This window comes from Lissotriton vulgaris, chromosome 11, assembly GCF_964263255.1.
Source record: "Lissotriton vulgaris chromosome 11, aLisVul1.2, whole genome shotgun sequence".
Lineage (NCBI taxonomy): Eukaryota > Metazoa > Chordata > Amphibia > Caudata > Salamandridae > Lissotriton > Lissotriton vulgaris.
In genome coordinates, this window is record NC_141699.1 from 786516234 (window position 1) to 786540517 (window position 24284).

At 48.6% G+C, this 24284-nt stretch overlaps 1 protein-coding gene across 5 annotated transcripts in view; it reads left to right on the top strand.

Moving 5' to 3' along the window:
- The window catches only part of NCK1 (NCK adaptor protein 1), a 742357-nt gene that overhangs the window by 560368 nt on the left and 157705 nt on the right, over positions 1-24284 (top strand). The window contains exon 1 of one of the 5 annotated variants that reach the window (XM_086943913.1): positions 21740-21893. The exons of the other annotated variants lie outside the window; for them this stretch is intronic. Coding sequence (XP_086800039.1) covers positions 21860-21893 — 34 coding nt within the window. The 5' untranslated portion in view covers positions 21740-21859. Of the gene's footprint in view, positions 1-21739; positions 21894-24284 lie in introns of those variants that run through there. 5 annotated transcript variants of the gene reach the window in all.

Consider the following 24284-nt stretch of genomic DNA (forward strand, 5'->3'; position numbering starts at 1 on the left):
ATGGATTTCAAGGTACAGGGCTTTCCCCTTTCAGGGCCCTAGTATTCCACACCAGTGGTCAGTGCACGCTTCATGCCTCTAAGCTTCTAGTATGGAAAGCCGCAAAAATAACTGTCCGCAGTGCGCTTGGATGGCACCTATCTAGGCACCACACACATCACTTCTGGCGCGCACAATGCTGACGACGTCACAGGAAGCCGAACAACATCACCTAGCAGTGCACAGAGGTACTGCTCAGGAAAACTTTGAGGATCCAGTCTGACATCTGGGGATAATTCTAAGGTAAGTAATCTGCGGCTAGATAGTCTGTACCAGATATGGTGTTACCGATGGTGAGTATCTTTTTTGTCACACCACTTTGCTTTTGAGGCTTTGTGTCTTGGGGCATGGACAGTGTCGAAAACAACTGACATTAGCGCAGAAGATATATAGGCTGCGCACATACTTTCCGGAGGAAACAGCGTCAGTGCAGAGCAACAAGACCCCACCTACTGGTGTGTAGAGGTAGCTCTGAAAGGTTTCCATATCCAGTCTGACTTACAGAGAAGTTGAGGAATCTGCTGCTTGATAGTCTCTACCAGAAAGAGCATTACTGAAAGTAAGTAACTTCTGTTATTTATTCGTAGCTGGTTACTTCCTAAATCTCCAGTCTTGATTGCTACCAAGTTTGGTAATGGTAGTACATTTGATTTCTATTTTGTTTAATGCTCATAGATACTTTAGTTCTATGCCCAATTAACTGCTTACTTTGAAATGGCTAGTGTCCAAATATGTCCACACCACAATGACTCATAGATTACTTAGGTTCATGCTATTACATAGTCTCATGCTTTTCTTTCCACTATTTTGTAAACCGTGGGTATCCAACTGAGGACCAGAACGGCTAGATATATTACAGATTGTCCGAATAACCGCTGACGTACACGTATGGGTTAGAGCCGCTTCTCTTCTTTTTGTTAAATCAAAAGAACAGGGTTAGGAAAACAGCTAAATAATACCACTCATCTTTTCGGACCAGTTCAGCTAGATGTTGACTGTGTGTGTTACTAAGTGCTCAGTGACAAGATGTGTTGGTTTTTGCAGTAGTCCAGCCTGGTGATCCCACAAATTTCTCACACAGAAATGTGCAGCAAATGTGACTTTTTAGCTAAATTTAAGGTTTGCAGGGGATGTTGGGTAGGAAAACGTTGGGGTTTCACACAAACCACACTTCCCTAGACTCCCGGTCTAGTTTTAATAAATGTCTGGGTTTGGTAGGTTTCCCTAGATGGCTGCCGAGACCGGGACCAAAAACGCAGGTGCCCCTCATTGAAAAACCAGATCGTTTTGTGATAGATCATTTTGATGTTGCCACAATACATTTTGGGGCCTTCCCTGTCTGGGACTTGGCCCACCCACTCAAGTGAGGCAGCATTTTTCTTGGGAGACTTGGGGGAATGCTGGAAAGTAGGAAAATTGTGCTGGCCCAGTCATCCCACAACAGTTCCACACAGACATGTGAGGAAAAAATATATTTTTGTCAATTAATTAAATTTACAAGTTCTTCTGGGTAAGTAAACCTTGTGGGATCCACACAAAACATACCACATATAATTCACTTGGTGACCAGTTTACCAAAAGATGCAAGGGCAGAAGGTGTTCACTACAGGGAGAGTATGCACTAATGGTAAAAAGCAAAACACACCCATCCATTATTGCACACCCATCCATTATTGCACACCCATCCATTAGTCAATCACAGGCTGACTGGTTGTATTTGGCACAAGGGTAAGTAAATGGTTCATTAAAAAAAAAAATAATCACCAATGACTTTTCGAAATAAAATCTACAAAAGTAATTGTTAATAATTTCATCAGAGAGCACACCATCAGTCAGACACATATCCATTCAAACACCAGTCCACACACACCTCCAGGCAGGCACGAGTCCACACACACCGCCAGGCAAGTGCCAGTCTACACACACTGCCTGCCAAGCGCCAGTCAATACACACCGCCAGGCGTGCACAAGTCCACAATCAATCAATCAATCACGGGCATTTATAGAGCGCACTACTTACCCGTAGGGTCTCAAGGCGCTTGGGGGGGGGGGGGGGGGGGATGCCGTTACTGCTCGAACAGCCAGGTCTTGAGCTTCTTCCTGAAGGAGAGGTGGTCTTGGGTCAGGCGTAGGTCGGGAGGGAGGGAGTTCCAGGTCTTGGCGGCCAGGTAGGAGAAGGACCTTCCTCCTGTTGTCGCTCTTCGGATGCGGGGGACGGCTGATCGGAGGTGGCGTTTGGGAGCGTAGAAGTTGATTCGGTTGTTGAGGTAGCTCGGGCCTTGATCGTGTATGGCTTTGTGTGCGTGGATGAGGAGCACGTGCCAGTCCACATACACTGCCAGGCAAGTGCCAGTCCACATACACTGCCAACCAAGCGCCAGTCTACACACACCGCCAGCCAAGCGCCAGTCTACACATTCTGCCTGCCAAGCGCCAGTCTACACACTCTGCCAGGCATTCACAAGTCCACACACACTGCCAGGCAAGTGCCAGTCCACACACACTGCCAGTCAAGCGCCAGTCCACACACACTGCCAGCCAAGCGCCAGTCTACACACTGCCAGCCAAGCGCCAGTCTACACACTCTGCCAGCCAAGCGCCAGTCTACACACTCTGCCAGCCAAGCGCCAGTCTACACACTGGCAGCCAAGCACCAGTCTACACACTCTGCCAGCCAAGCGCCAGTCTACACACTCCGCCAGCCAGGCGCCAATCTGCACACACTGCCAGCCTAGTGCCAGTCCACACACAGCCAAACAGACACCACCAGCCAAATGCCAGTCCATGCACACCATCAGCCGAACACCAGTTCACGCACACCGCCAGGCAAGCATCAGTCAACACACACCACCAGGCAAGCGCCAGTCCACAAATAAATGTGAAAATCAAGGACCCCTGAACAGTAGATATTTTTCAATTCCTAGGACAGGGAAATTAGATTCAAGTGAGAAACCGCTGCTAGGCAATTTAAATCAATCATGTAAATATATATATAAAAAGGGAGAATTAAAACGAACAACAATTATGTAAAAAAATATTCACTTTTAATGATTTTGTTAAAAACTTTTTACAAAATACATTTCAAAATATTACAATCCTATTCAATCAGAGAATAGACATAAATTAAAAATAGAGGCAAAATGTATATACTTTATCGACGAGCGTTTCGGCGTACTCGACGCCTTCTTCAGGAGTAGCCACAGATTTAGCCAAAAACAATAACAAATACACATTCAATAATATCTATATCATGCATTTTCTAAATTTCATTTACAATTTTCTCAATGCCTTTTCGAATATCTAAAAACAACTAGCCCTTTTCTATGTAGCTCATAACATTTTGTAAGTAAGTAATAAGCTTTATTTCGATATATATAAAAACATATCATAAAAGCAACCCGTCACAGTTTAACAATAATCGATCAACAATTTACAATTCATTATACAATAAAAGGAAACTGTCCATTGGGCTAAAAACATATTAAAAGCAGGGGAAACCTCATTGGATCATCAATTTTTTTGAGGTTCTTATACGCCAGGCCCATCCTAGGAATTTTGCCATGCAGATTGAGAAAAAAGGTCTTGTGTCTGAAAGCAGTATTCTCAAAGCTTCAAGATGTGAGCGGGTGCCTAGGCTCCTGAACAGGGGCTTCAACCACCTCCGTCTGGGAGCTAGATAGGCTCGACACTCAAATAAGAAGTGGGCCACGGATTCTGTTTTTAGCTCACAGAAAGGGCAGTCGGAAACAGTTTGCAATGGGGGTTTCCAAGTGGAAGTAAACTGACACAACGGTAGGACCCCAACCCTGAGTTTAAAATATAAAGCCCTATCATAAGAGTTGTGTATCAGGTCCAGATAAGCTTCTCTGGAGGGGTTACATTTAATCGTCAGGAAGTTGGCAACAGTTTTTGGATGGTTTGGTTTACCCAATCTCTCGCTATCGACCCAGGCCCAGTATACCTTTTTTAATTCCTGTTTGGGAAGTGCAGTTTTATTTTCCCAATTGGATCCTAGACCAAGCAAGATAAGTGCCTTCTTGACCTCTCTGAGCCAGGGGATCTTATGCCAGCCAGGGAGGGACAAAACATCCTTTAGGGCATCCGCATAGCTTTGGAGTTCAGGGACATTCCAAATTCTGGACCACAGTAACAAGGGGCGTAGTTTAGCTTGGTCACAAATAGGGCGAGTACCTGTGTCTAGCAAGATTGGGATGGTGGGAGTGCTTTGGGGTAACCTCATCAAGTCTTTAAGGAATTTATTTTCTAGGTGGGCCAAGGTGTCCACTCTCTGGGTTCCCCAAAGTTCTGCACCGTACAACGCTGCACTAACCACCCTAGCCCTATAGATGTCAAGCAGTGCCCCAATCGGTTTTGTGGTGGAGGCACGTTGTTCTTTAAGGAGAGCGCCAACAACCCTTTTGTGGGATAGAAACACTTTCTGGTGGTGGGCCTTCCAGTTCATACTGTCGCAGAGGCGTATCCCTAGGTAGTCAAATTCTTTGACCCGCTCTAATGGGACGGAGTCTAGGGTGGGGGGTTTTACAGATTTCTTCGGGGGGTTCAGAACGAGGAATTTGGTCTTACCGATATTTATTGCTAAGCCCTTAGAATCGCAGAAGACCTTAAAGCTAGTGAGTAGCGCCTGTATGCCTGCAGGTGTCTTCGAAATCAGGAGGGTGTCATCAGCAAACAGGAGTGTCGGGATTTTCCTTCCAGCCAGGGATGGTGCATCTGCAGGATGTTGTAGCAGATGCTCCACCACTCCATTCACGTACAACGAGAACAGAGTGGGGGCGAGCACACACCCCTGGCGGACACCCCTGTTGACTGGGATAGACGGTGTTTTTTCTCCCTGAGCACCCCATCTGATTTGGGCAAAGTTGTTTGCATGGAATTTTATCAGTAAGGCCAGGAGGTAGGGGGGTAAACCTAGACCGTCAAGGACTTCCCACAATAATGCTCGAGGGACCAAGTCGAAGGCAGTTTTCAAGTCTATAAAGACTAGATATAAACTGCCTCCTCCTAGCACCACTACCTTCCAATAGAGCATTAAAAGGCGGAAAGTCTGCTCGACGGTGCCTGTCCCTGATCTAAACCCCGCTTGGAGATCAGATAAGATCTGATTATCGTCCACCCACTCCAGGATCCTGCCCAGTACTACTTTCCCCGCCACCTTTTGTGTTGTGTCTAACAAACTAATGGGACGGTAATTTGCTGGATCCTCCCTATTTGTTATGTTATGTTATGTTATGTGGTTTTTATTAGGCGCGCAAATGCTCCAGCTAAGGAGCGTCTTGGCGCCAGACAAGGCAGCTACACAACACAACTAAATAAAACAGCACAGAACACACAAACTAAGGAAATAAAAATGTTTTTAAGGCGCGACGAAAAGAGAGCACATCGCTCATGGCGCGAATTGCCGGGGGCAAGGAGTTCCACAGAGCAGCGGCCCGCACTCGGAATGAGCGACCACCGGCCCTGCTTCGCTTAAAGCGCGGGACCACAGCCAAATCGAGATCTGACGATCTTAAGGGTCGTGCCGGAATGTAATTGGCCATGAGTGTCGTGAGGATCATTGCAGGGGACCCCTTCAAGATCTTATGGGCGACGCAGAGGACCTTAAACTGAATCCGCTGCGCCACAGGGAGCCAGTGCAATGCTCGAATGGTGCTGGAGGTGGGACAGAATCTAGGAAGACCCACCACCGCTCTCGCAGCAGCATTCTGGATCCGCTGCAGGCGCCCTATCTCAGCTACATTCAGTCCGGCCAACAAAGAGCTAGCATAATCCAATCTAGATATGACGGTAGCTTGGATCATGAGTTGCCGGGTGGGGGCATCAAAGAACTTTAGCACCGGACGGAGCCCACGCAAGATGCCGAAGCAGCAAGCAGCCGTGCGTTTAGTGTGGCATGCAAACGTAAGGGAAGGGTCCAACCAGACCCCGAGGTTTTTAAGCTCGGCGACTGGGATGGGAGCGGAACCCAACTCCTCCGGCCACCATCTCTCTCCCCACAGTTCCGGTCGCCTACCAAATACCATCACCTCGGTCTTACTAGCGTTTAGCTGGAGACAATTAAGCGTCATCCACCTAGCGACCGCCCTCAGTCCTTGTTGAAACCTAGGAGCGTCGACCTCCGCATCCCCGCTGATCGTGACCGCTAGCTGGGTGTCATCGGCATATGATACCATGGTCATACCCCATAGTTTGACAACCTCAGCTAGCGGCCTTACGTACAGGTTGAACAGCGTAGGACTCAGCGAGGAGCCTTGGGGGACGCCCAGGTTCAACGGGTGGAATTTAGACTGAAAGGGTGGGACGGTCACGCTAAAGGCCCGGTTTGATAAGAACGACCGGAACCAGTCGAGTGCTATGCCGGAAACACCAGCATCCTCTAAACGCTGCAGAAGGATAGGGTGCGAGACGGTGTCAAAGGCAGCGCTTAGATCTAATAGCACCAGCGCTGCCGTTTGTCCCGCGTCAAGCACGGAGCGGAGGTGCTCCACCATATACAGCAGAGCCGTCTCCGTGCTGTGACCTGCCCTAAACCCATTCTGCGTAGCGTCGAGTATGTCAGCTCGACAGAGATGTTCTGAGAGCGCGGCATTTACGTGTGCCTCCATCACCTTGGCCGGCCACGGCAAGAGTGAAATAGGCCGATAGCTCTCCGGCTTGCTTCCATCCAGGCTAGGTTTCTTCAGGATCGGTCGAACCATGGCTCGCTTCCACTTAAGTGGAACGACGCCAGAAGTCAAAGACGCATTGACCAAGGAACAAAGCGGAGAGATGTCATGTACCGCCAGGTCCTTGAACACTTCGGGGCAAAGTGGATCCTCAGGGGACCCAGATTTCACTTTGCAAGCCAAAGTGCCTAGGCTATCAGGATTTACCAAAGGTAAAGAACACAGCCCCTCAGATGGTGGAGGCTTAGATGATGTCATCACCGAGGGAACGACCACAGGGAAGCCCCGGTAAATAGCATTCACCTTTTCTAGAAAAAACTCTGCCAACTTTTCACAGTGCTCCAGAGAGCTCTGATGTGATGCTACAACCTTTTTGGCAGTGAGGTCTTTCATTACCTTAAAGATAGCCTTTGCTGGGTTCGAACTGTTCCTGAATTGTGTCGCATAAAAAGCGGCACGGGTTCTACACACCGCCCGATGGTACACCTTCACTGTAGCCTGATATACGACTTTCTTAGAGCTGGAGTAGGCTTTGCGCCAAGCCCGCTCTGCGCGCCTGCAAGACACCTTCAGGGCTCGCAGAGAGTCATCGTACCAAGGGCTGGCCTTACCTAAACCAGTTCTGCGGGTCACCAAGGGGATGAGGGTGTCCAAGGCCCTGGAGACCCAGTCGGTGAACCTGTCGTACATCTGATCCGGAGGACCTGAGACGTCAAGCGGGTCAGCTGATAAGAGATGGAAGAACTCATCTAGCTTAAGTTTGTTCCAGCGTCTTTTTGGAACAGAACACACCATTGGCTTAGATGGACTAGCCACGATAGGGCAGTGGAACTGTATCAAATAATGATCAGTCCACGCCAGAGGTGTGTAGCTGGTGACACATACTTCCGTCAGATTGGTAAAAAACGGGTCAAGGGTGTGACCCCCTGAATGTGTGGGCTGCGTCACCAACTGAGTAAGCTGTAACGCTTCAAGGTCGGCCAGGAAGCTGGCAACTGAGGGACTGCTGGAGTTGTTAAAGTGCAGATTTAGGTCTCCAATGATGGTGAAATTGGAGCACCCCGTAGCCAGATTGCTAACAGCCTCGGGTAACGCTGCTCTGAATGTTACTTCACTCCCTGGGGGCCGATAAACTACCAGTCCCGACAGGGTGAAGTTAGATGAGATGGCAACCTTAAACAGAGCGCTTTCGCACCCCGAGATCTTTTGCCCATGCCATGTGGTAGGGTAACAGGACTTGACAGCAAGAGCAATACCCCCGCCTCTTGAGGTCCTGTTCAAGGTGAATACCGAGTATTCCGGCGGGAAGGCCAGATTGACAATGGCCGTATCAGCATCTTGCAGCCAGGTCTCTGTTACACAAAATAGGTCAGGCAACTCCCTGCCTAGCAGATCATTGATGTCGAGATGGTGCTTGACAAACGACCTAGCATTAAGATTCCAGATGCTAATACCTGGCACCGGGCTTATAGGCACTCGAAGTGTTTCCCTGCAGCTCCTGCTTACAGGGGCAGACAGCGCAAAGCATCCGCAGCCACACGATAAGGGGCCGCTTAAGGGATCCACCCTAGGTGTAAGGCAGGGTGGTCGCGACCTCTCAATGGCAACCAGACTATCTCTGGTGTAGCACCGCATGGTGCAGAATAGACCGACCAGGAAGGGGGCCAGGGTCCAGCCACGTCCAGCGCGTCCTGTCGCGGACGGGCGCAGACGGGCAGGACTCTGGCACGACTCCGGCATGCGACGGCGTCCCAGCTGCGCGTTCCCGCTGCGCGGGAGAGAGCGACTTTAAGTAGGCGCCGAAAATGGAGGGAGGAGCGCGTGGACGCTCCAAGATGGCGCCCGCCGAAAAACAGCCTAGTCCCAAACAAAGATGGCGCTGGTCGCCGATCAGGATCCAACCCACCCACAGGACCCGGACCCACCGAAAACGGTGGTGGAGATTCCAAAATTAAGTGCAAGTAAGAGGGGGGGGAGAGCCCAAGCAGCGCACAATTAAAAATGCCACCACAAACAAATTAAACAAAAACGAAGCAAAGACGCGCTAAATGCGTCTGCAAATAGCAGTTAAAATTTCAAGCGCTCACAAACCGCAGCGCGGTGAAGTGCCACCTTGTCAGGCCGGCAGATGCCTAAGAATGCCTTAAGTAGGCGCCGAAAATGGAGGGAGGAGCGCGTGGACGCTCCAAGATGGCGCCCGCCGAAAAACAGCCTAGTCCCAAACAAAGATGGCGCTGGTCGCCGATCAGGATCCAACCCACCCACAGGACCCGGACCCACCGAAAACGGTGGTGGAGATTCCAAAATTAAGTGCAAGTAAGAGGGGGGGGAGAGCCCAAGCAGCGCACAATTAAAAATGCCACCACAAACAAATTAAACAAAAACGAAGCAAAGACGCGCTAAATGCGTCTGCAAATAGCAGTTAAAATTTCAAGCGCTCACAAACCGCAGCGCGGTGAAGTGCCACCTTGTCAGGCCGGCAGATGCCTAAGAATGCCTTAAGTAGGCGCCGAAAATGGAGGGAGGAGCGCGTGGACGCTCCAAGATGGCGCCCGCCGAAAAACAGCCTAGTCCCAAACAAAGATGGCGCTGGTCGCCGATCAGGATCCAACCCACCCACAGGACCCGGACCCACCGAAAACGGTGGTGGAGATTCCAAAATTAAGTGCAAGTAAGAGGGGGGGGAGAGCCCAAGCAGCGCACAATTAAAAATGCCACCACAAACAAATTAAACAAAAACGAAGCAAAGACGCGCTAAATGCGTCTGCAAATAGCAGTTAAAATTTCAAGCGCTCACAAACCGCAGCGCGGTGAAGTGCCACCTATTACCTTTCTTGAAGACAGGAACGACTTCAGCGCCCCTCCAGGAATCAGGTAGGGGTCCCCCCAGTATAGCCTCATTGAGTAGTTCTGCAATTAGTCTGCTCCAAAATGGGGGGTTAATTTTTATCAGGTCGCCCGGAATCCCGTCCGGGCCTGCCGCTTTATTTGGGACAATACAACTAATTGCCTTCTCCACTTCTGTGAAGGAAAATGCATCTTCAATTGGTGGTAGAGCAGTGGAGCTGGACCGTAATAGGGGGTCTGGTTGAATGGTCCCTGTTTGTGCTGAGTACAAGTTTGAAAAATGGGTGAACCAGACAGTGCCCGGGATATTGCAGGTCAGTTGATGGTCTACGGGCTTATCTCTTGACCTTAGCAAGTCCCAAAACCCCTTGGCGTCTTTCTTTGTGCTTGCCTCCGTTAGATCACGCCAGAAATTAAAATCATATGACCGCTTGGCCTCGGACACAGATTTCCTGTATAGTTTCCTTGCAGACCTGATAGCAGCTTGGTCTTTCCCTTTTACAGCAGCCACAAGTTCACTCTTTGCATTCCGGCAAGTCGCTGTAAACCACTTCCCATTTGTTCTCGAGGCACCTTTATCTGAGCTTCTAGCTTTGGGTTTAAGAATAGTAAATAGCCCACTTAGTGCTGATATTGTCTCTAAAAATAGATTTAAAAACTTCTTGCTTTCACCCTTTGTGGAGCCGAACTTGGATTCAGCCTGCAATAAAATATTTTTAGCTTGCGTCATTCGTCCCTCGTCTGCTGCGATTCTAGCCCATTTGAGGCGTCTCCCACAATTTGAGGGGAGAATCTCGCGTGATGATTTCCATATCTGGTTCAACGTATCTTTGGAGTCCAAGTGCCAGGGGTCAGAAATGGTTACGGCAAGAGGGTTATGGTCACTATCACAATTTTCTATAACCTCCATGTCCTGGTGGTATGACCAAAGGGTGTAATTGAGCATAACAAAGTCAATTCTGGAGGTATGGCCCGTCCTGTTATATGTGTGGGCGCACATGGGGTCTGACCTAGAACGCCCATTCGTTGCTCTCAAGTTGTACTCCATACAGAGAGCATTTATATCGATCGCCCGTTGTGACCATTTCGGAATCGGGTCGAGATTCAGGATCGGGATTCCCCTCCTGTTATCCTCGTCGTTGGTGTCCAGAATATCTTCCATGGCTAAGGGCTCAAAACAGCAGTTGAAATCGCCTGCCAGCAGAACTAGAGAATCGGCGTTACAGGCGGTCAAAAATTGTTATTTAGGCATAGTAAAGTTGAAGATCCACCGAACCTGCTGTCCCTTAAATAGATATTAAACAGTTCTAATTTCCTTCCCCCTTTATGTTGGAGTGTTAACCATTGGAGGTCAGGAGATTCAGTAGCTCTTTGAAGAACACTGAGGTCTAGAGCTATGTTAATCCAAATGAGGAGACCGCCTGACGGGCGTCCTTTGGAACCTTGTTGGTGGACAGCCGAAACATAGAAGGTCGAAAATCCCACTCTATGCCTTGGTTCCTGGCACCATGTTTCCTGAAGCAAACAGATGTCATAAGGTGCCAGGAAAGTGTTCCATTCTGGGTTATCCAGGTGACGTTCCAGGCCAGCCACATTCCAGTTTAAAATCTTCAGTGAGGGATCACCAGATGAAAGGGTTTTAGGAACATGAGAAAGTAAGAACGAGTTCCCTTCATCCGGAATAGTTGGTATTGGAGGGATATTGGCCCGATTAAGTTCAATGAGGACAACACTGCCTGGCTGTTTGATCTCCATCAGATTAAGTTGGGCAAGAGGAGGTGGGCTTAGACTGTGAGTGTCTGGCCATTTTTCCATCCCTGTACAGTCTAGAGTAGCCGTATTGTGTGGTTCCAGGATACGTGGCAAGTGAGTCAGGGATGCACCATCATTATTTTGAGGACTGTTGGTTTGATTTCCAGGTGGTTCTAGGACCACGGGAGACGAAGCTTTTACAACTAGTGAAGAAGTAGAGGGCGCAAAGAGTCAATCAACCTCCTCCAGACCTCCAAATCTATTATAGGTCGAGAGGCCATTCCAATGTAAGAGGGTATCCGTTGGCCTCGAAGGATGGATATTCTCTGGAGGGTACTGCGCCAAGGACCAGTTTGCAGCTTGGGTATGTGCTTGCCGTGGAGGGTAAAAGTAAGATAACGGCCTCGGGATAACAAGGGAGTCTTCGCTGGTTGGCCAAGAGCAAATATGGCGGGCAGTGTATGGGTCATCAAAAGTAACGACTACACAATCCCCTTGCTTGGATTTCTTTGTAGGGCCCACCCAAGGTATTCTGCGGACCATCGTTACCCGACTTCTCCTCCCATTGGAAGCTGGTCTATTAACATTGAGCCAGTGCATTGTTTTGTTTTTCAAGGACCAATGATTTTCATATTGGTCAATACCAAGGGCAGGGACACCTGTCAACACAGCTACGTACTCGTTGGCCTCTGGAGGGAGATCTATGTAGCCTCCTCTAAAATTTTCTTTTGGGCGGGGGCCCCGGGTTTCAGGAGGGTGAGATTTAGTAGATGGTACCGGGTTAGGGATTGTATTTTGCGGCTTAGGATTCCGTACAGGAGCCTGCAGTTGTGAAGCCTGGGGTTTAGTAGTCGTGGGAATTTGGACCGTAGCCACCCTCCTTGGCTTGGGGACGGGCCTTGCAACAGCAGGTACTAGAGAAGGGTGCTGCTCGGCTTGTACGGCAGGAGCTGGCGGTTGAGAATCGGGTAAAGACACACCCTGATTCTCAAGACTTCTCAGGCCAAGAGTGGCCAGAGCAATAATGCTCTTTTCCATCTCGAGTAGATTGTTTTCAATCCTGGACAATCTTAAATCGAGTGGTGAGAGAAGTTTTTTTAGTGATTCCCAGACTTGGCTTATAAATTCATTATCACATTGTCCCTGATCCTGCGCCTGCAACCCATCGCCCTCTAAAGTGGTGGTAACTAGGATGTCTCCCGTTGTATGGCATACTGGCTGTAATGTTAGTGCTAGTGGACCCTTAGGTGAGGCAGTGCATGCCTGGGTATTAGACAATGTAAGATGTTGGGAACCTGCCACTTTAGCTTTTTTGCGGGAGTAGGCTGATCGCGAATGACGTTTCCTTTTGGGATGCGCTCTAGTAGCATTGAAAATAGTTGGAATTACTTGGGCAGGAGGTTTAGGGGTGGAGGGCTGGGCATGAGGGGGTGCAGGGGAACTTAACTCTTCTACGCTACGTTTTTGTTCTAGGGGGGAAGTAAGAGAAGGAGTGATCGGGGGATGATGAAGGTCGACCTGGGTAATAATATTAACTGGGCAGGCAGGGCGAGCAGGGGTAACAGCAGAGGCTATATGGCCTAGGGATGATTTTTTAGAGTGGGCCATTACCTCAGACAACCTGCGTGCGGCTGCCAGTTCTAGGGATACTCTTGTTTGAAGTTTGGATATTTCTTCATCAATAGCTATATTAGTGCGAGTGATGAAGTCATCCATGGGACCACTAACTTGTGATCCACCTTTGGCGGCCTTACTGCGTGTCAACCTAGTACTCATATTGCGTACTTTAATATTATTATAATGGTGACCCTCACACTCACTACTAGATATGTTACCTCAATTTTGGTAGCCTGACTTACCCCAATGGTAGATCGACAAGGGGGAGTTAATGTAGCAAGGGGGAGTGGGCCGGGGCCGTCCGCTGCCGTCCTCGAACGGCCTCAAACGGCCCGCTCTTAGCCCGGTCTTCGCCCCGAGCTGCGTCCCGCGCTGCGGGAGGAGTGGCCCCAGATATAGCGGTGCCTGAGGGCGATAGGCGGGCCGGCAGGGAGAGCGGACCGGAAGTGGTCAGCGGTCACTCAGGGACTCCTGGGATTTGGAGTCCCTGAAACGCTCGCAGCCCTTCAGCCCTCCAGTGATGAAAAGCGCCTCCTCCTCCTTCCTGACAGCGAAGCGGCACCCGCGGAGCGGGTGCTGCGAGATGTGGGCTCAAAATCCTCCTTGCAGTGTTCAGCCACAGATGAGCGCGTCCCAGCGTGCGCTAACCAGTAAGGTCTCCCAGTTGGCTAATCAGGTGAGGGCGCTTTAACAAGCCCTCAGGTGGGCGGTAGGCGGGCCGGCAGGGAGAGCGGACCGGAAGTGGTCAGCGGTCACTCAGGGACTCCTGGGATTTGGAGTCCCTGAAACGCTCGCAGCCCTTCAGCCCTCCAGTGATGAAAAGCGCCTCCTCCTCCTTCCTGACAGCGAAGCAGCACCCGCGGAGCGGGTGCTGCGAGATGTGGGCTCAAAATCCTCCTTGCAGTGTTCAGCCACAGATGAGCGCGTCCCAGCGTGCGCTAACCAGTAAGGTCTCCCAGTTGGCTAATCAGGTGAGGGCGCTTTAACAAGCCCTCAGGTGGGCGGTAGGCGGGCCGGCAGGGAGAGCGGACCGGAAGTGGTCAGCGGTCACTCAGGGACTCCTGGGATTTGGAGTCCCTGAAACGCTCGCAGCCCTTCAGCCCTCCAGTGATGAAAAGCGCCTCCTCCTCCTTCCTGACAGCGAAGCGGCACCCGCGGAGCGGGTGCTGCGAGATGTGGGCTCAAAATCCTCCTTGCAGTGTTCAGCCACAGATGAGCGCGTCCCAGCGTGCGCTAACCAGTAAGGTCTCCCAGTTGGCTAATCAGGTGAGGGCGCTTTAACAAGCCCTCAGGTGGGCGGTAGGCGGGCCGGCAGGGAGAGCGGACCGGAAGTGGTCAGCGGTCACTCAGGGACTGCTGGGATTTGGAGTCCCTGAAACGCTCGCAGCCCTTCAGCCCTCCAGTGATGAAAAGCGCCTCCTCCTCCTTCCTGACAGCGAAGCGGCACCCGCGGAGCGGGTGCTGCGAGATGTGGGCTCAAAATCCTCCTTGCAGTGTTCAGCCACAGATGAGCGCGTCCCAGCGTGCGCTAACCAGTAAGGTCTCCCAGTTGGCTAATCAGGTGAGGGCGCTTTAACAAGCCCTCAGGTGGGCGGTAGGCGGGCCGGCAGGGAGAGCGGACCGGAAGTGGTCAGCGGTCACTCAGGGACTCCTGGGATTTGGAGTCCCTGAAACGCTCGCAGCCCTTCAGCCCTCCAGTGATGAAAAGCGCCTCCTCCTCCTTCCTGACAGCGAAGCGGCACCCGCGGAGCGGGTGCTGCGAGATGTGGGCTCAAAATCCTCCTTGCAGTGTTCAGCCACAGATGAGCGCGTCCCAGCGTGCGCTAACCAGTAAGTAAGTAGAGAGATATTCATAATCCAAGTTGCTTAAAAACTCTCTTTGTGATAAATCGTCTTATTTCATACATATTACCATACCTCCTTACACCTAGTAAGTACTACTATCAAAGTGTTCATAATAGGAAACAAAGGTCATGTACCCTAGACACTGATATTTTATCACGATGTGTCAGGGCTTACTTCATATGTTGTGTAAGTCTAGCCCCAATGAAAACGAGCGATATGAGGCTTTTACAAGTTCCTAAAATCCCTCAGTTTATCTGTAACAATAATTTTGTTATCAGTAAGGATAAAAAAAATGTTGTGATTCACGCGATACATAAAGATATTAATATAATTGTGGTGGTCAACTTACATTTGACTTTATTAGGGAAGATATTCCTTCTAATCAAACGGGTATCAATCAATGCGTTAAAAACAATAACAGTATCCTCCTCGTTTAAAACTACAATCAAATCAGATGTTCCTGTTATACAGAGTATCTATATTTATCTTGCATTTCTTATGATACAAAAAATCTGGTATACAAAGGGTACCTGAATGCGAGCATCCAAATGGAAACTACTGTGTTAGAGCCTGAACCATACGAGTATTCTATGGCCAAGCGAAGACGGTATGCCTTATTTAAAGTAAACGGTGAAAAGGAGACAGATATAATTTATCGTTCCGAATTACAATCGGTAAAAGAACATACCGAAAGAGAAAAAAAGAATTACCTGAATGAAACTTGGGACCAGATTATAAAGGACGATATTCCAATGTTTCTGCTCTCTCAAATTTAAAAAGTGACAGGAAACTTTTCTATAAACAGAAATATAAAATTGTAGTATATTACCCTTAATTTGTATACCAGATTTTTTGTATCATAAGAAATGCGAGATAAATATAGATACTCTGTATAACAGGAACATCTGATTTGATTGTAGTTTTAAACGAGGAGGATACTGTTATCATTTTCAACGCATTGATTGATATCCGTTTGATTAGAAGGAATATCCTCCCTAATAATGTCAAATGTAAGTTGACCACCACAATTATATTAATATCTTTATGTATCCCCTGAATCACAATATATGTTTTTTATCCTCACGGATATCAAAATTATTGTTACAGATAAACACTGAGGGATTTTAGGAACCTGTAAAAGCCTCATATCACTTGTTTTCATTGGGGCTAGACTACACAACATATGAAGTAAGTCCTGACACATCGTGATAAAATATCAGTGTCTAGGGTACATGACCTTTGTTTCCTACTTTGACCATCTTTTCAAACTATTTTATATCTGTTCTCCGTTATGATTTGAGCACTTTGATAGTAGTACTTACTAGATGTAAGGAGGTATGGTACTATGTATGAAATAAGATGATTTATCACAAAGGGAGTTTTTAAGCAACTTGGATTATGAATATTTCTCTTATTTAAAATGTTATGATCTACATAGAACAGTGCGCGTTGTTTTTAGATATTCGAAAAGGCATTAAGAACATTGTAAATGAAATTTAGAAAATGCATGATATAGATATTATTGAATGTGTATTTGTTATTGTTTTTAGGTAAATCTGTGGCTACTCCTGAAGAAGGTGTTGAGTACGCCGAAACGCGCGTCAATAAAGTTGATAAAGACTATACATTTAGCCACTATTTTTAATTTCTGTCTATTTTCTGATTGAATATGATTGTAATATTTTGAAATGTATTTTGTATTGTGTTATTAACACAATTTTTAACAAGTTTTTAACAAAATCATTAAAAGTGAATGTTTTTTACATAATTTTGTTCGTTTTAATTCTCCCTTTTATATATATATTTACATGATTGATTTAAATTGCCTAGGAGCTGTTTCTCACTTGAAGCGCCAGTCCACACACAGCCAAACAGACACCACCAGCCAAACGCCAGTCCACGCACACCACCAGCCAAACACCAGTCCACGCACACCGCCAGCCAAACACCAGTCCATGCACACTGCCAGCCAAGCACAAGTCCACACACACTGCCAGCCAAGCACAAGTCCAAGCACACCGCCAGCCAAGCACCAATCTACGCACACTGCCAGGCAAGCACCAGTCCACGCACACTGCCAGGCAAGCACCAGTCCACGCACACTGCCAGGCAAGCACCAGTCCACACACACTGCCAGGCAAGCGCTCGTCCACACCAGCCAAGCACCAGTCCACGCACACAGCAGGCATGTGCCAGTCCACACTCCACCAGCCAAACCAAATGCCAGTCTACGCACACTGCCAGCCAAGCGACAGTCCACGCACACCGCTAGCCAGGCTCCAGTCCACACCCACTTCCAGCCAACCGTCAGTCCGCACTTACCACCAGTCCATGCACACCGCCTGACAAGCGCCAGTCCAGTCATACCACCAGGCAAGCACCATTCCACACACCACGCCAGGCAACCGCCAGTTGGCAAACGCCGCCAGCCAAGTGCCAATCCACACACTGCAGCCAAGCGACACTACACACACCGCCATCCAATCGCCAGTCGACATTCACTGTCAGGCAAGCTCCATTACACACACACACGCCAGGCAACTGCCAGTCTACAAACCCTGCCAGTCAAGCACCAATCCCCACACACCGCCAGCCAAGCGTCAGTCCACGTACACTGCCAGGCAAGTACCATTCCACACAAAGCACCAGGCCACATACACCGCCAGCCAAGTGCCAGTCTACACACACTGCTGGCCAATCACCAGTCCCCACACACCACCAGCAAAATGCCAGTACACAGAGACAGCCAAACGCCAGTGCATGCAGACCCTCAACCAAACTCCAGTGCTCACACATAAACCCCCCCTTCCCGGGCAGAATCGGCCTAAACATATTGCCTATCTGCTCCCAGGGGCGAGCAGGAATGGGCAAAATAAGTTCCCCATAAAAGGGGAGCTACTCTTGCCAAAGGGTCTGCTCCCTGAATTGCGCAAACAATTATCCCTGGTGTTTAGTGGCTTCTGTCCCCTGAGGGCAGATCGGCCTAAAAACAGCCAATCTGCCCTCTGGGGGGTGGTTTGGAATACAAAAAAGAATGCCCCCCAAGGGGTCACTTCCCCAACAACAAAACAGGCCCTGGTGGTCTGTGAACGTCCACCCCCCCTAAAAATGGCTGATCTGCAATATTGGGGGGAAGGGGGATTCCCCCCAAACAATAAGCCTCCAAGGGGATCAACTCTTGCCCAAGGTGTCGCTCCCTGCAATTTTGCTAATTAGATAATCACTGGCTTCAAATAGGTTTTGACATACATACCTCCCCCCCCCTCCCCTCCCTCTGCCTAGGGGGCAGACCAGCCAAAAAACAAATAGCTGGAGTAGCCCGCAGGGGCTGCTGAAACATGCACAAATATATTGCCCCTAAGAGAAGTGACCCTTGCCAAGGGGGGCTGCTTCCCCGACACAAAAAAGCCCTGGGTGTCCAGTGGTGTGGATTTACTCCAAACAGGCACGGGGGAAAGGCAAAAACTTCTTTCCTTTACGCATGACTGTATACTATTTAATAAAAAAACTGAGAAGGACTCACCTTTGAGAGGTCCTTTCTCCGACACTCTAGAAGCAAATAGCTTCCAGCGCGTCCACGACTGCATTTGATGACATCAGCGGCCCGTGACCGCACCGATGTTATCAGATTGGGGTGGTTTGAGGGTGGCAGCAGAAACGCTTCCCTTCCATCCCTGTTGTGGGCATGTAGCGGGGCGGCCCACGGGGGAAGCGCCAGCTCTTCCCCTGTGGGTGGGTGCGAGGACGGCTTGGAGCCGTACTCGGCACACGCCTACCGGTGCTGGGGTCGGCTCAAAGCCACCCCTAGCACCTAAGAGGTTAAAGTCATGTTGTATGCCTATGTGAAGCATTAAAAGTAGATAGTTTGGGAATTGGTGTGTATTTATGTTGAAGCAAAGAACTGTAGAATGATGTGTGTAGGTTAATAGGTCAGGTGACCGTTGCACTGCTAGCCATGTCTAAAAATCCTTGTTAATTAATGACTGTCCTCCTTCAATCTGTGCTGTTGCCAGAGAACAACACCAAAAATTATCTAGTTAAGTAAGACACTTTCATAGTAATTTAATGTCCTGAGTGTGACCCTGAAAGTTTATACTCGGGAAGCTGGACAAATTAACAAAATAAACACAGCTGTGTGTAAGGCAAGCACTTTTTTTGTGAAAAAACACAACCTCTTCCCCATCAGAACATGTGAGCCTGACTCCCCAATGTGGGCAGTGCCAAAGCCCATCTCCTGGTGATTATTAGTTTATTTTCTGGTGACAGCTGGGCTGTCAAGCCAGACCATCAAAACGAGTTACATTTCACTACCTTAATGTTGTGTATATGCCTTGAACTCGTATAACTACATTGTAACCATGGCAGTAAAGGAGAAAAAAAATGTAGTATATCCACATTCTAATTTAGATAGTGTGACAGTCAAAATGACACAATTGTTTTATGAGGTAGGTAGTGCATTTAACCCTTTAACTGCTGCCATCGGCCGTTGGCTGTCGCAAGCACTACCTCGCTGGTGCTGGGAACGTCCAACGGCCGTCGCAGTCCAGCCCACTCCGCGGAACCGCCGTGAAAAAAACGGCCGCGGCTAAAGTGTTAATAACGATAATACCCGCATTGTACTAAAAGTATTAGAATCTGAAACGTGTATAAGCGTCCCGTAGAGACTGGGGATTCTAGGATTCCCACCACAGAAAGGGAATGTGAAGGCCACCTCTAATTTGCATACAACGTGAGACATTCAGGGATGTTTTTATACTTATAGACAGGATATGAGTCGAGGGTACACGCAGGTGGACGGCGTCCACCCTGCCAAGAATTTGGGCCCCACTGAATAATGTGCTGAACTTGTCCCGGTGTAATTTCCAAACACCAGGACTTTTTCATCAGCGCCTACATGTTGTCTGCTTTCCATCTGCAACAAGCAACAACGTGCAAGCAGGGACGGTGCTTTCTTATTAAGACTCCTGCTAGGCCCATAGCAAAGGACGAATTTGAGGGGTCATCAGGCCTCCTTTTGTGAGTCTCTTGGCTGGGACCAGTCAGGAGCCTCACTCCTAAAAGCTAATGCAGTGGAGGGGAAACAAATGGTAACACTTCACACATACTTATGAAAGGCAGCTTTTCACTTTGTTCAGTCCCTGTTTAGGAGATATGCATGCACTGTAAGAATGTCAGATGTGTTGATCTTTCCCAGTATTTACACACAGCAAATTGTATTTATGTAGAACTTACTACACCTGAGGAGCCGTTGAAATACTTTAAGTACCACCATTTTTTTCTTGTATAGCCCTACTCATCCCAATGCAGGGTGTCGGAGCGCTTTACTTCAACACGTGTATATTACATGTACAATACATTATATACGTTTGTAAATTAATGTACAGGATATGTTGCATAAAACTGGGGGATTGCAAGGTGTAGAAGTCACATATCATCTTCCATAGTTCACTGTGTTATTATGCTCGCAATGCGCTCAAACGTACACATGATAGACCTGCTAAACATATATGTGAGGGCTTTAGATCTGATGTCCCTTCTTGTGATGCCACTTCCTGTAAAGTTGTGGCTTGTGATGCCACTTTCTATGATGTCAATTCCTGTGATGCAATATCTGATGTCATACGCTGTGATGTCGTGCGACGTGATGTCGCGCTAGGTTAGTTCCCCCCACTTCGTCTTTTAGGACTTGTGCCCTGCTCATATATGACCCTGCTCCTGAAGCTTCTTTATGCCGACCCCTCCCGATCTGCAGCCCCTTCCTCCCTTGGACCTATTTTACAGCTCATCTAAGGATAAATATGTGAAGTGTGCTTGTAGATGGAGAGTGTTAAAACTGCTGTGGCACTAAACTGCAAGACAATGGGCATCTGTGGTACCTCTGTATGGGCAGCAGGGTCGGAGGCCTGATCGTAGATGAACCCTGCAGAATGTGTCTCCTTCAACTGTGAACAACGTCGCCTCGCTACACCCACCCTTCCTTCCCGTAGATACAATGGCAATGAGACACCTTGTTCTCAATTTGATGAGCAAGAGGACAGGTGTGCCTGGCTGACATATTAGTGCAGGTCCCCATATCCGTCAGTGGGCTCGGTGCTTGCCCCGGGCAGTTGCCCCCACTCCCCATACATTGCGTCCGCCCTGTGTAGAGACAGTTGTTACAAAGACCCTGTAGTTAATTCGGGGGTGATATTGTCATGGGCGTTGGTGAGAGAGAATTCCCAGTGATCAGAGTCCGGGGCTGTTTGACTAAAGTAGGTTTCACCTGTCAAAGTTCAGTGAGATCCGCTGATATAAACGCGGGGCTCCAACTAGAACATCTCATGTTTATACTTGGCGCATGCATTTAATGTCACACCAGACTACATACCAACAGACACAATTCAGACCGTAGACTCCTGAATTTAGAAGCCAAAAACGGCTGGCTTTATTTTAGCTGTTTCCCTCCTAAAATCGCCTCCGCTATAATATAAATCGATGGAAAAAATATATTCGCACGATTTTTTTTTTTTTACAGAATCACCCACGTTTATGTTAAAAAATGTTGAACAGGTTTATCATGCATGCGCCAGGTCTCGGATATTATTTAATACAATTATTTGACGGCCGTGCCTTCCAACGAACGAGGGTCCCTTCCTTTGTACAGCTGAGTGGCCGGGGAGGGTAGTTTACTTTGCAGGCTCTGCCTGGTGTGTGCTGGAGCCTAGCCCCTCGGTAGGCGCAAACAGGCGTGTGTACACACGCCGAGACCTTTGAAGTGCATTCTGGAGGAAATCCTCGGCTCTTCGGCTCCCTCCGAGTGAGGAAGGCCCGCTTCCTTCCAGTTCCCACTGCCCGCCTACACCCGTTGCCATGGCAAAGCCCTGCAGCGCTCCCTGGGCAGGTCCCCTGCTTCTCCCAGGGAGGGGAGTCGGCCATGATGGCTCTCCCAGTGCCAGGTCACGTGCTGAGGGGAGGGCGCAATGAAAGCAGGCGGGGAGCGGAGCTGAGCAGGCAGCCGAGTGGTAGCAGGAAGTTTGCAGGAATTTTATTCCTCCAGTGTTGATTTACACCCGCGGAGCCCTGCAGCGAGGGGAGCCATGGACCTCCCCAACCTCTTCAAGCACTTTTTCAGTAAGTGGGCACGTCAGATCTTGAAGGTGGTAGGTGCATGCCCGGTCTGTGCCAGCCCTCTCCCCATCCCTTCTCGCCTCTTCCACCGGCCCTGGTTGTTTCCAAGGGGCCTTTTGCACCAACTTGGGGCGGTTTCGTCTGACTATTGGAGCCGGACGGACATCCAGGTTCTTCTGCATGTCGGTTAATGTAGTCTTCGGATTTCAGTGTTTTGGGGGGAGGTCCGCATCTGATTTGGGATGGGTGACGGGCCAGCCCTTGATTCGGAGAGGGTGATGTATGTGGGTGGGGGTGGGTGGGGATGGGGAGGGGGCGGGGGTTGTAGACATTCTACTCCGAGTGTTTGTAGTGGCATGTAGATCGCAATGTAGAGGTATTGGTGTGCTGAAGAAACTACCCCCTTGGTACGTGATCTGCCAATAAAGGGTAGACAAAAGCAAAATGTCGATTGTGGGTACGAAGTTAATAGATGCGTACCTTTAAGCCCTGATTCGGGGAGAAAGCCAGCTCTCAATTATGAGTCGGTTAAAGTCTTTAGGGAAAAGCTCTTCTCCCGTGGGACTAGGAGCGCTTGCAACTCGTGTCGAGTAGAATGCCAGGTCTGGATATGGACCTATGCTTGCATGCGGGAAATGAGCCCATCTCCCCAAGTGAGAGAATGAGAAAACTCGCTACCGCTGTGGGAGAGGAATACCAACTCCTGGTGCTTGGGAGGGGCCTGTCCAGATCATGATGCGGCTTGAGATGAACAACGGACAGACTCGCTCGGGGGTCAGGTTCGGATTGGAGGCAGACATTATCCCGCTGAGGTATGGTCTCATCTTCAGATAGAGGCAGGTCCCGCTGTGCGATGAAGAGTGGACGCCAGAAGCGCAGTTCCTGGTAATGCGATGGATTCTGGCGCCCTGTGTTTGGGGATTAACACTGCTTCAGATGTGGGAATTGCTCAGCTGCTGATTTGAAGAGAATAACCACGAGCCTCCTGAGTTGGCAGAAGCCTATCCCCTGATCTCAGTAGAAACCTTTGTAAGGATTTAAGGTGAGAATCTCAGGCGCTGACGTGATCGTATGTGGGTAGAGATGCTTAGAAAACCTGCAGCTTCAGAAGTGTCAGGTTTACGGGACAGTTACACCCCTAGTGCCATCCTGATTGAAGGAGAACTTCCGTTGCTTAACCAAATAGATGGTAGAGATTGCTCAGATTCCAGATAAAATCTGGCTGATGTGATTTTTAGACGGTTGTGGGGAAACAACATGATAGATCTTTTTCTATAAATAAGAGGTTTGATTTCATCATTGGCCTCCAAGTGACAATCCTGGGCAATAAGAATGAAGCTCGATATTACAGTCATCAGTTGGAAGCCGGATGTTGATCGCTCGCTCCCTGTGATTGGTAACTACACCATCCACATCGTTGTTGTGTATGGCCTTGCTCTCAAACACACCCCTCTCTTAAAGCTTTTCCTATAGATCAGCACTTCAGAGGGAAAAGTCCTAGGAAACACATACACAAAAAACACATCTTCTCATCCTTCCCCTTCAAAAGTATTAAGGGAGAAAACATTGAATTTTATGTAATGCTTTAGATGGCCACTTCCAAGAAATATAAATAGTATGTATTACTGTTAACTGTTAATGATATTCAGTATAACAACCTTGCTGAATTGGCATTGCCAGGAATCAAACTCAGGACCTCAAGATCACACAATTTCCATCAATTTATTCAGCCATCTAGTTATCATTCCTTTACAATATGTTAAAAAAAACACATTTCAGATTCAGCCACTCTTCCCAATCACCATCTACAGAACTAACTGAAGGTAGCCAGAGACCAATTTCAGATTAGGGCACGATACAGCCTGAATATATGTGGGAAACATTACAATTGTAGAATACTGTAAAAGACAGGGATAGACAAACCATGACTAGCAAAGTATTGGGGTTATGTGGTACAGAGAAAAGTATGATATGAATGCCCCTTGCATGCTTTAGCTAATGCTGCAAGCGCTTCATTATGGGGTTAGGGACCCTACTTATGAGTGGGGGCCCCTTCCATGTGAAAGTGATGTAATACCCTTGTGTCACCACTGATTCTCTGGGCCTTCATTTGCCTTCCTAAATAGAGTACTGTACTGACAGCGACTTTGAATGATCCACTACCTGCATAGTGATAATTCTGCTGTCTACCTTGGGTCTACAGAGACCTGAGAGACTGTGGACTGTAATCTAGAGTTCCACCACCTTCTTCAAGTGTTTAGACCCATGGGAGGCAGCAAATAAGTGCTTACCCAATCATTGCCTGTAGAGCCAGGATTTCAATTTCTATGTCATGAATGACCAGGGTTTGAACATGATATTCACGATATTGACTTTCTGTAAGAGCCATAATCA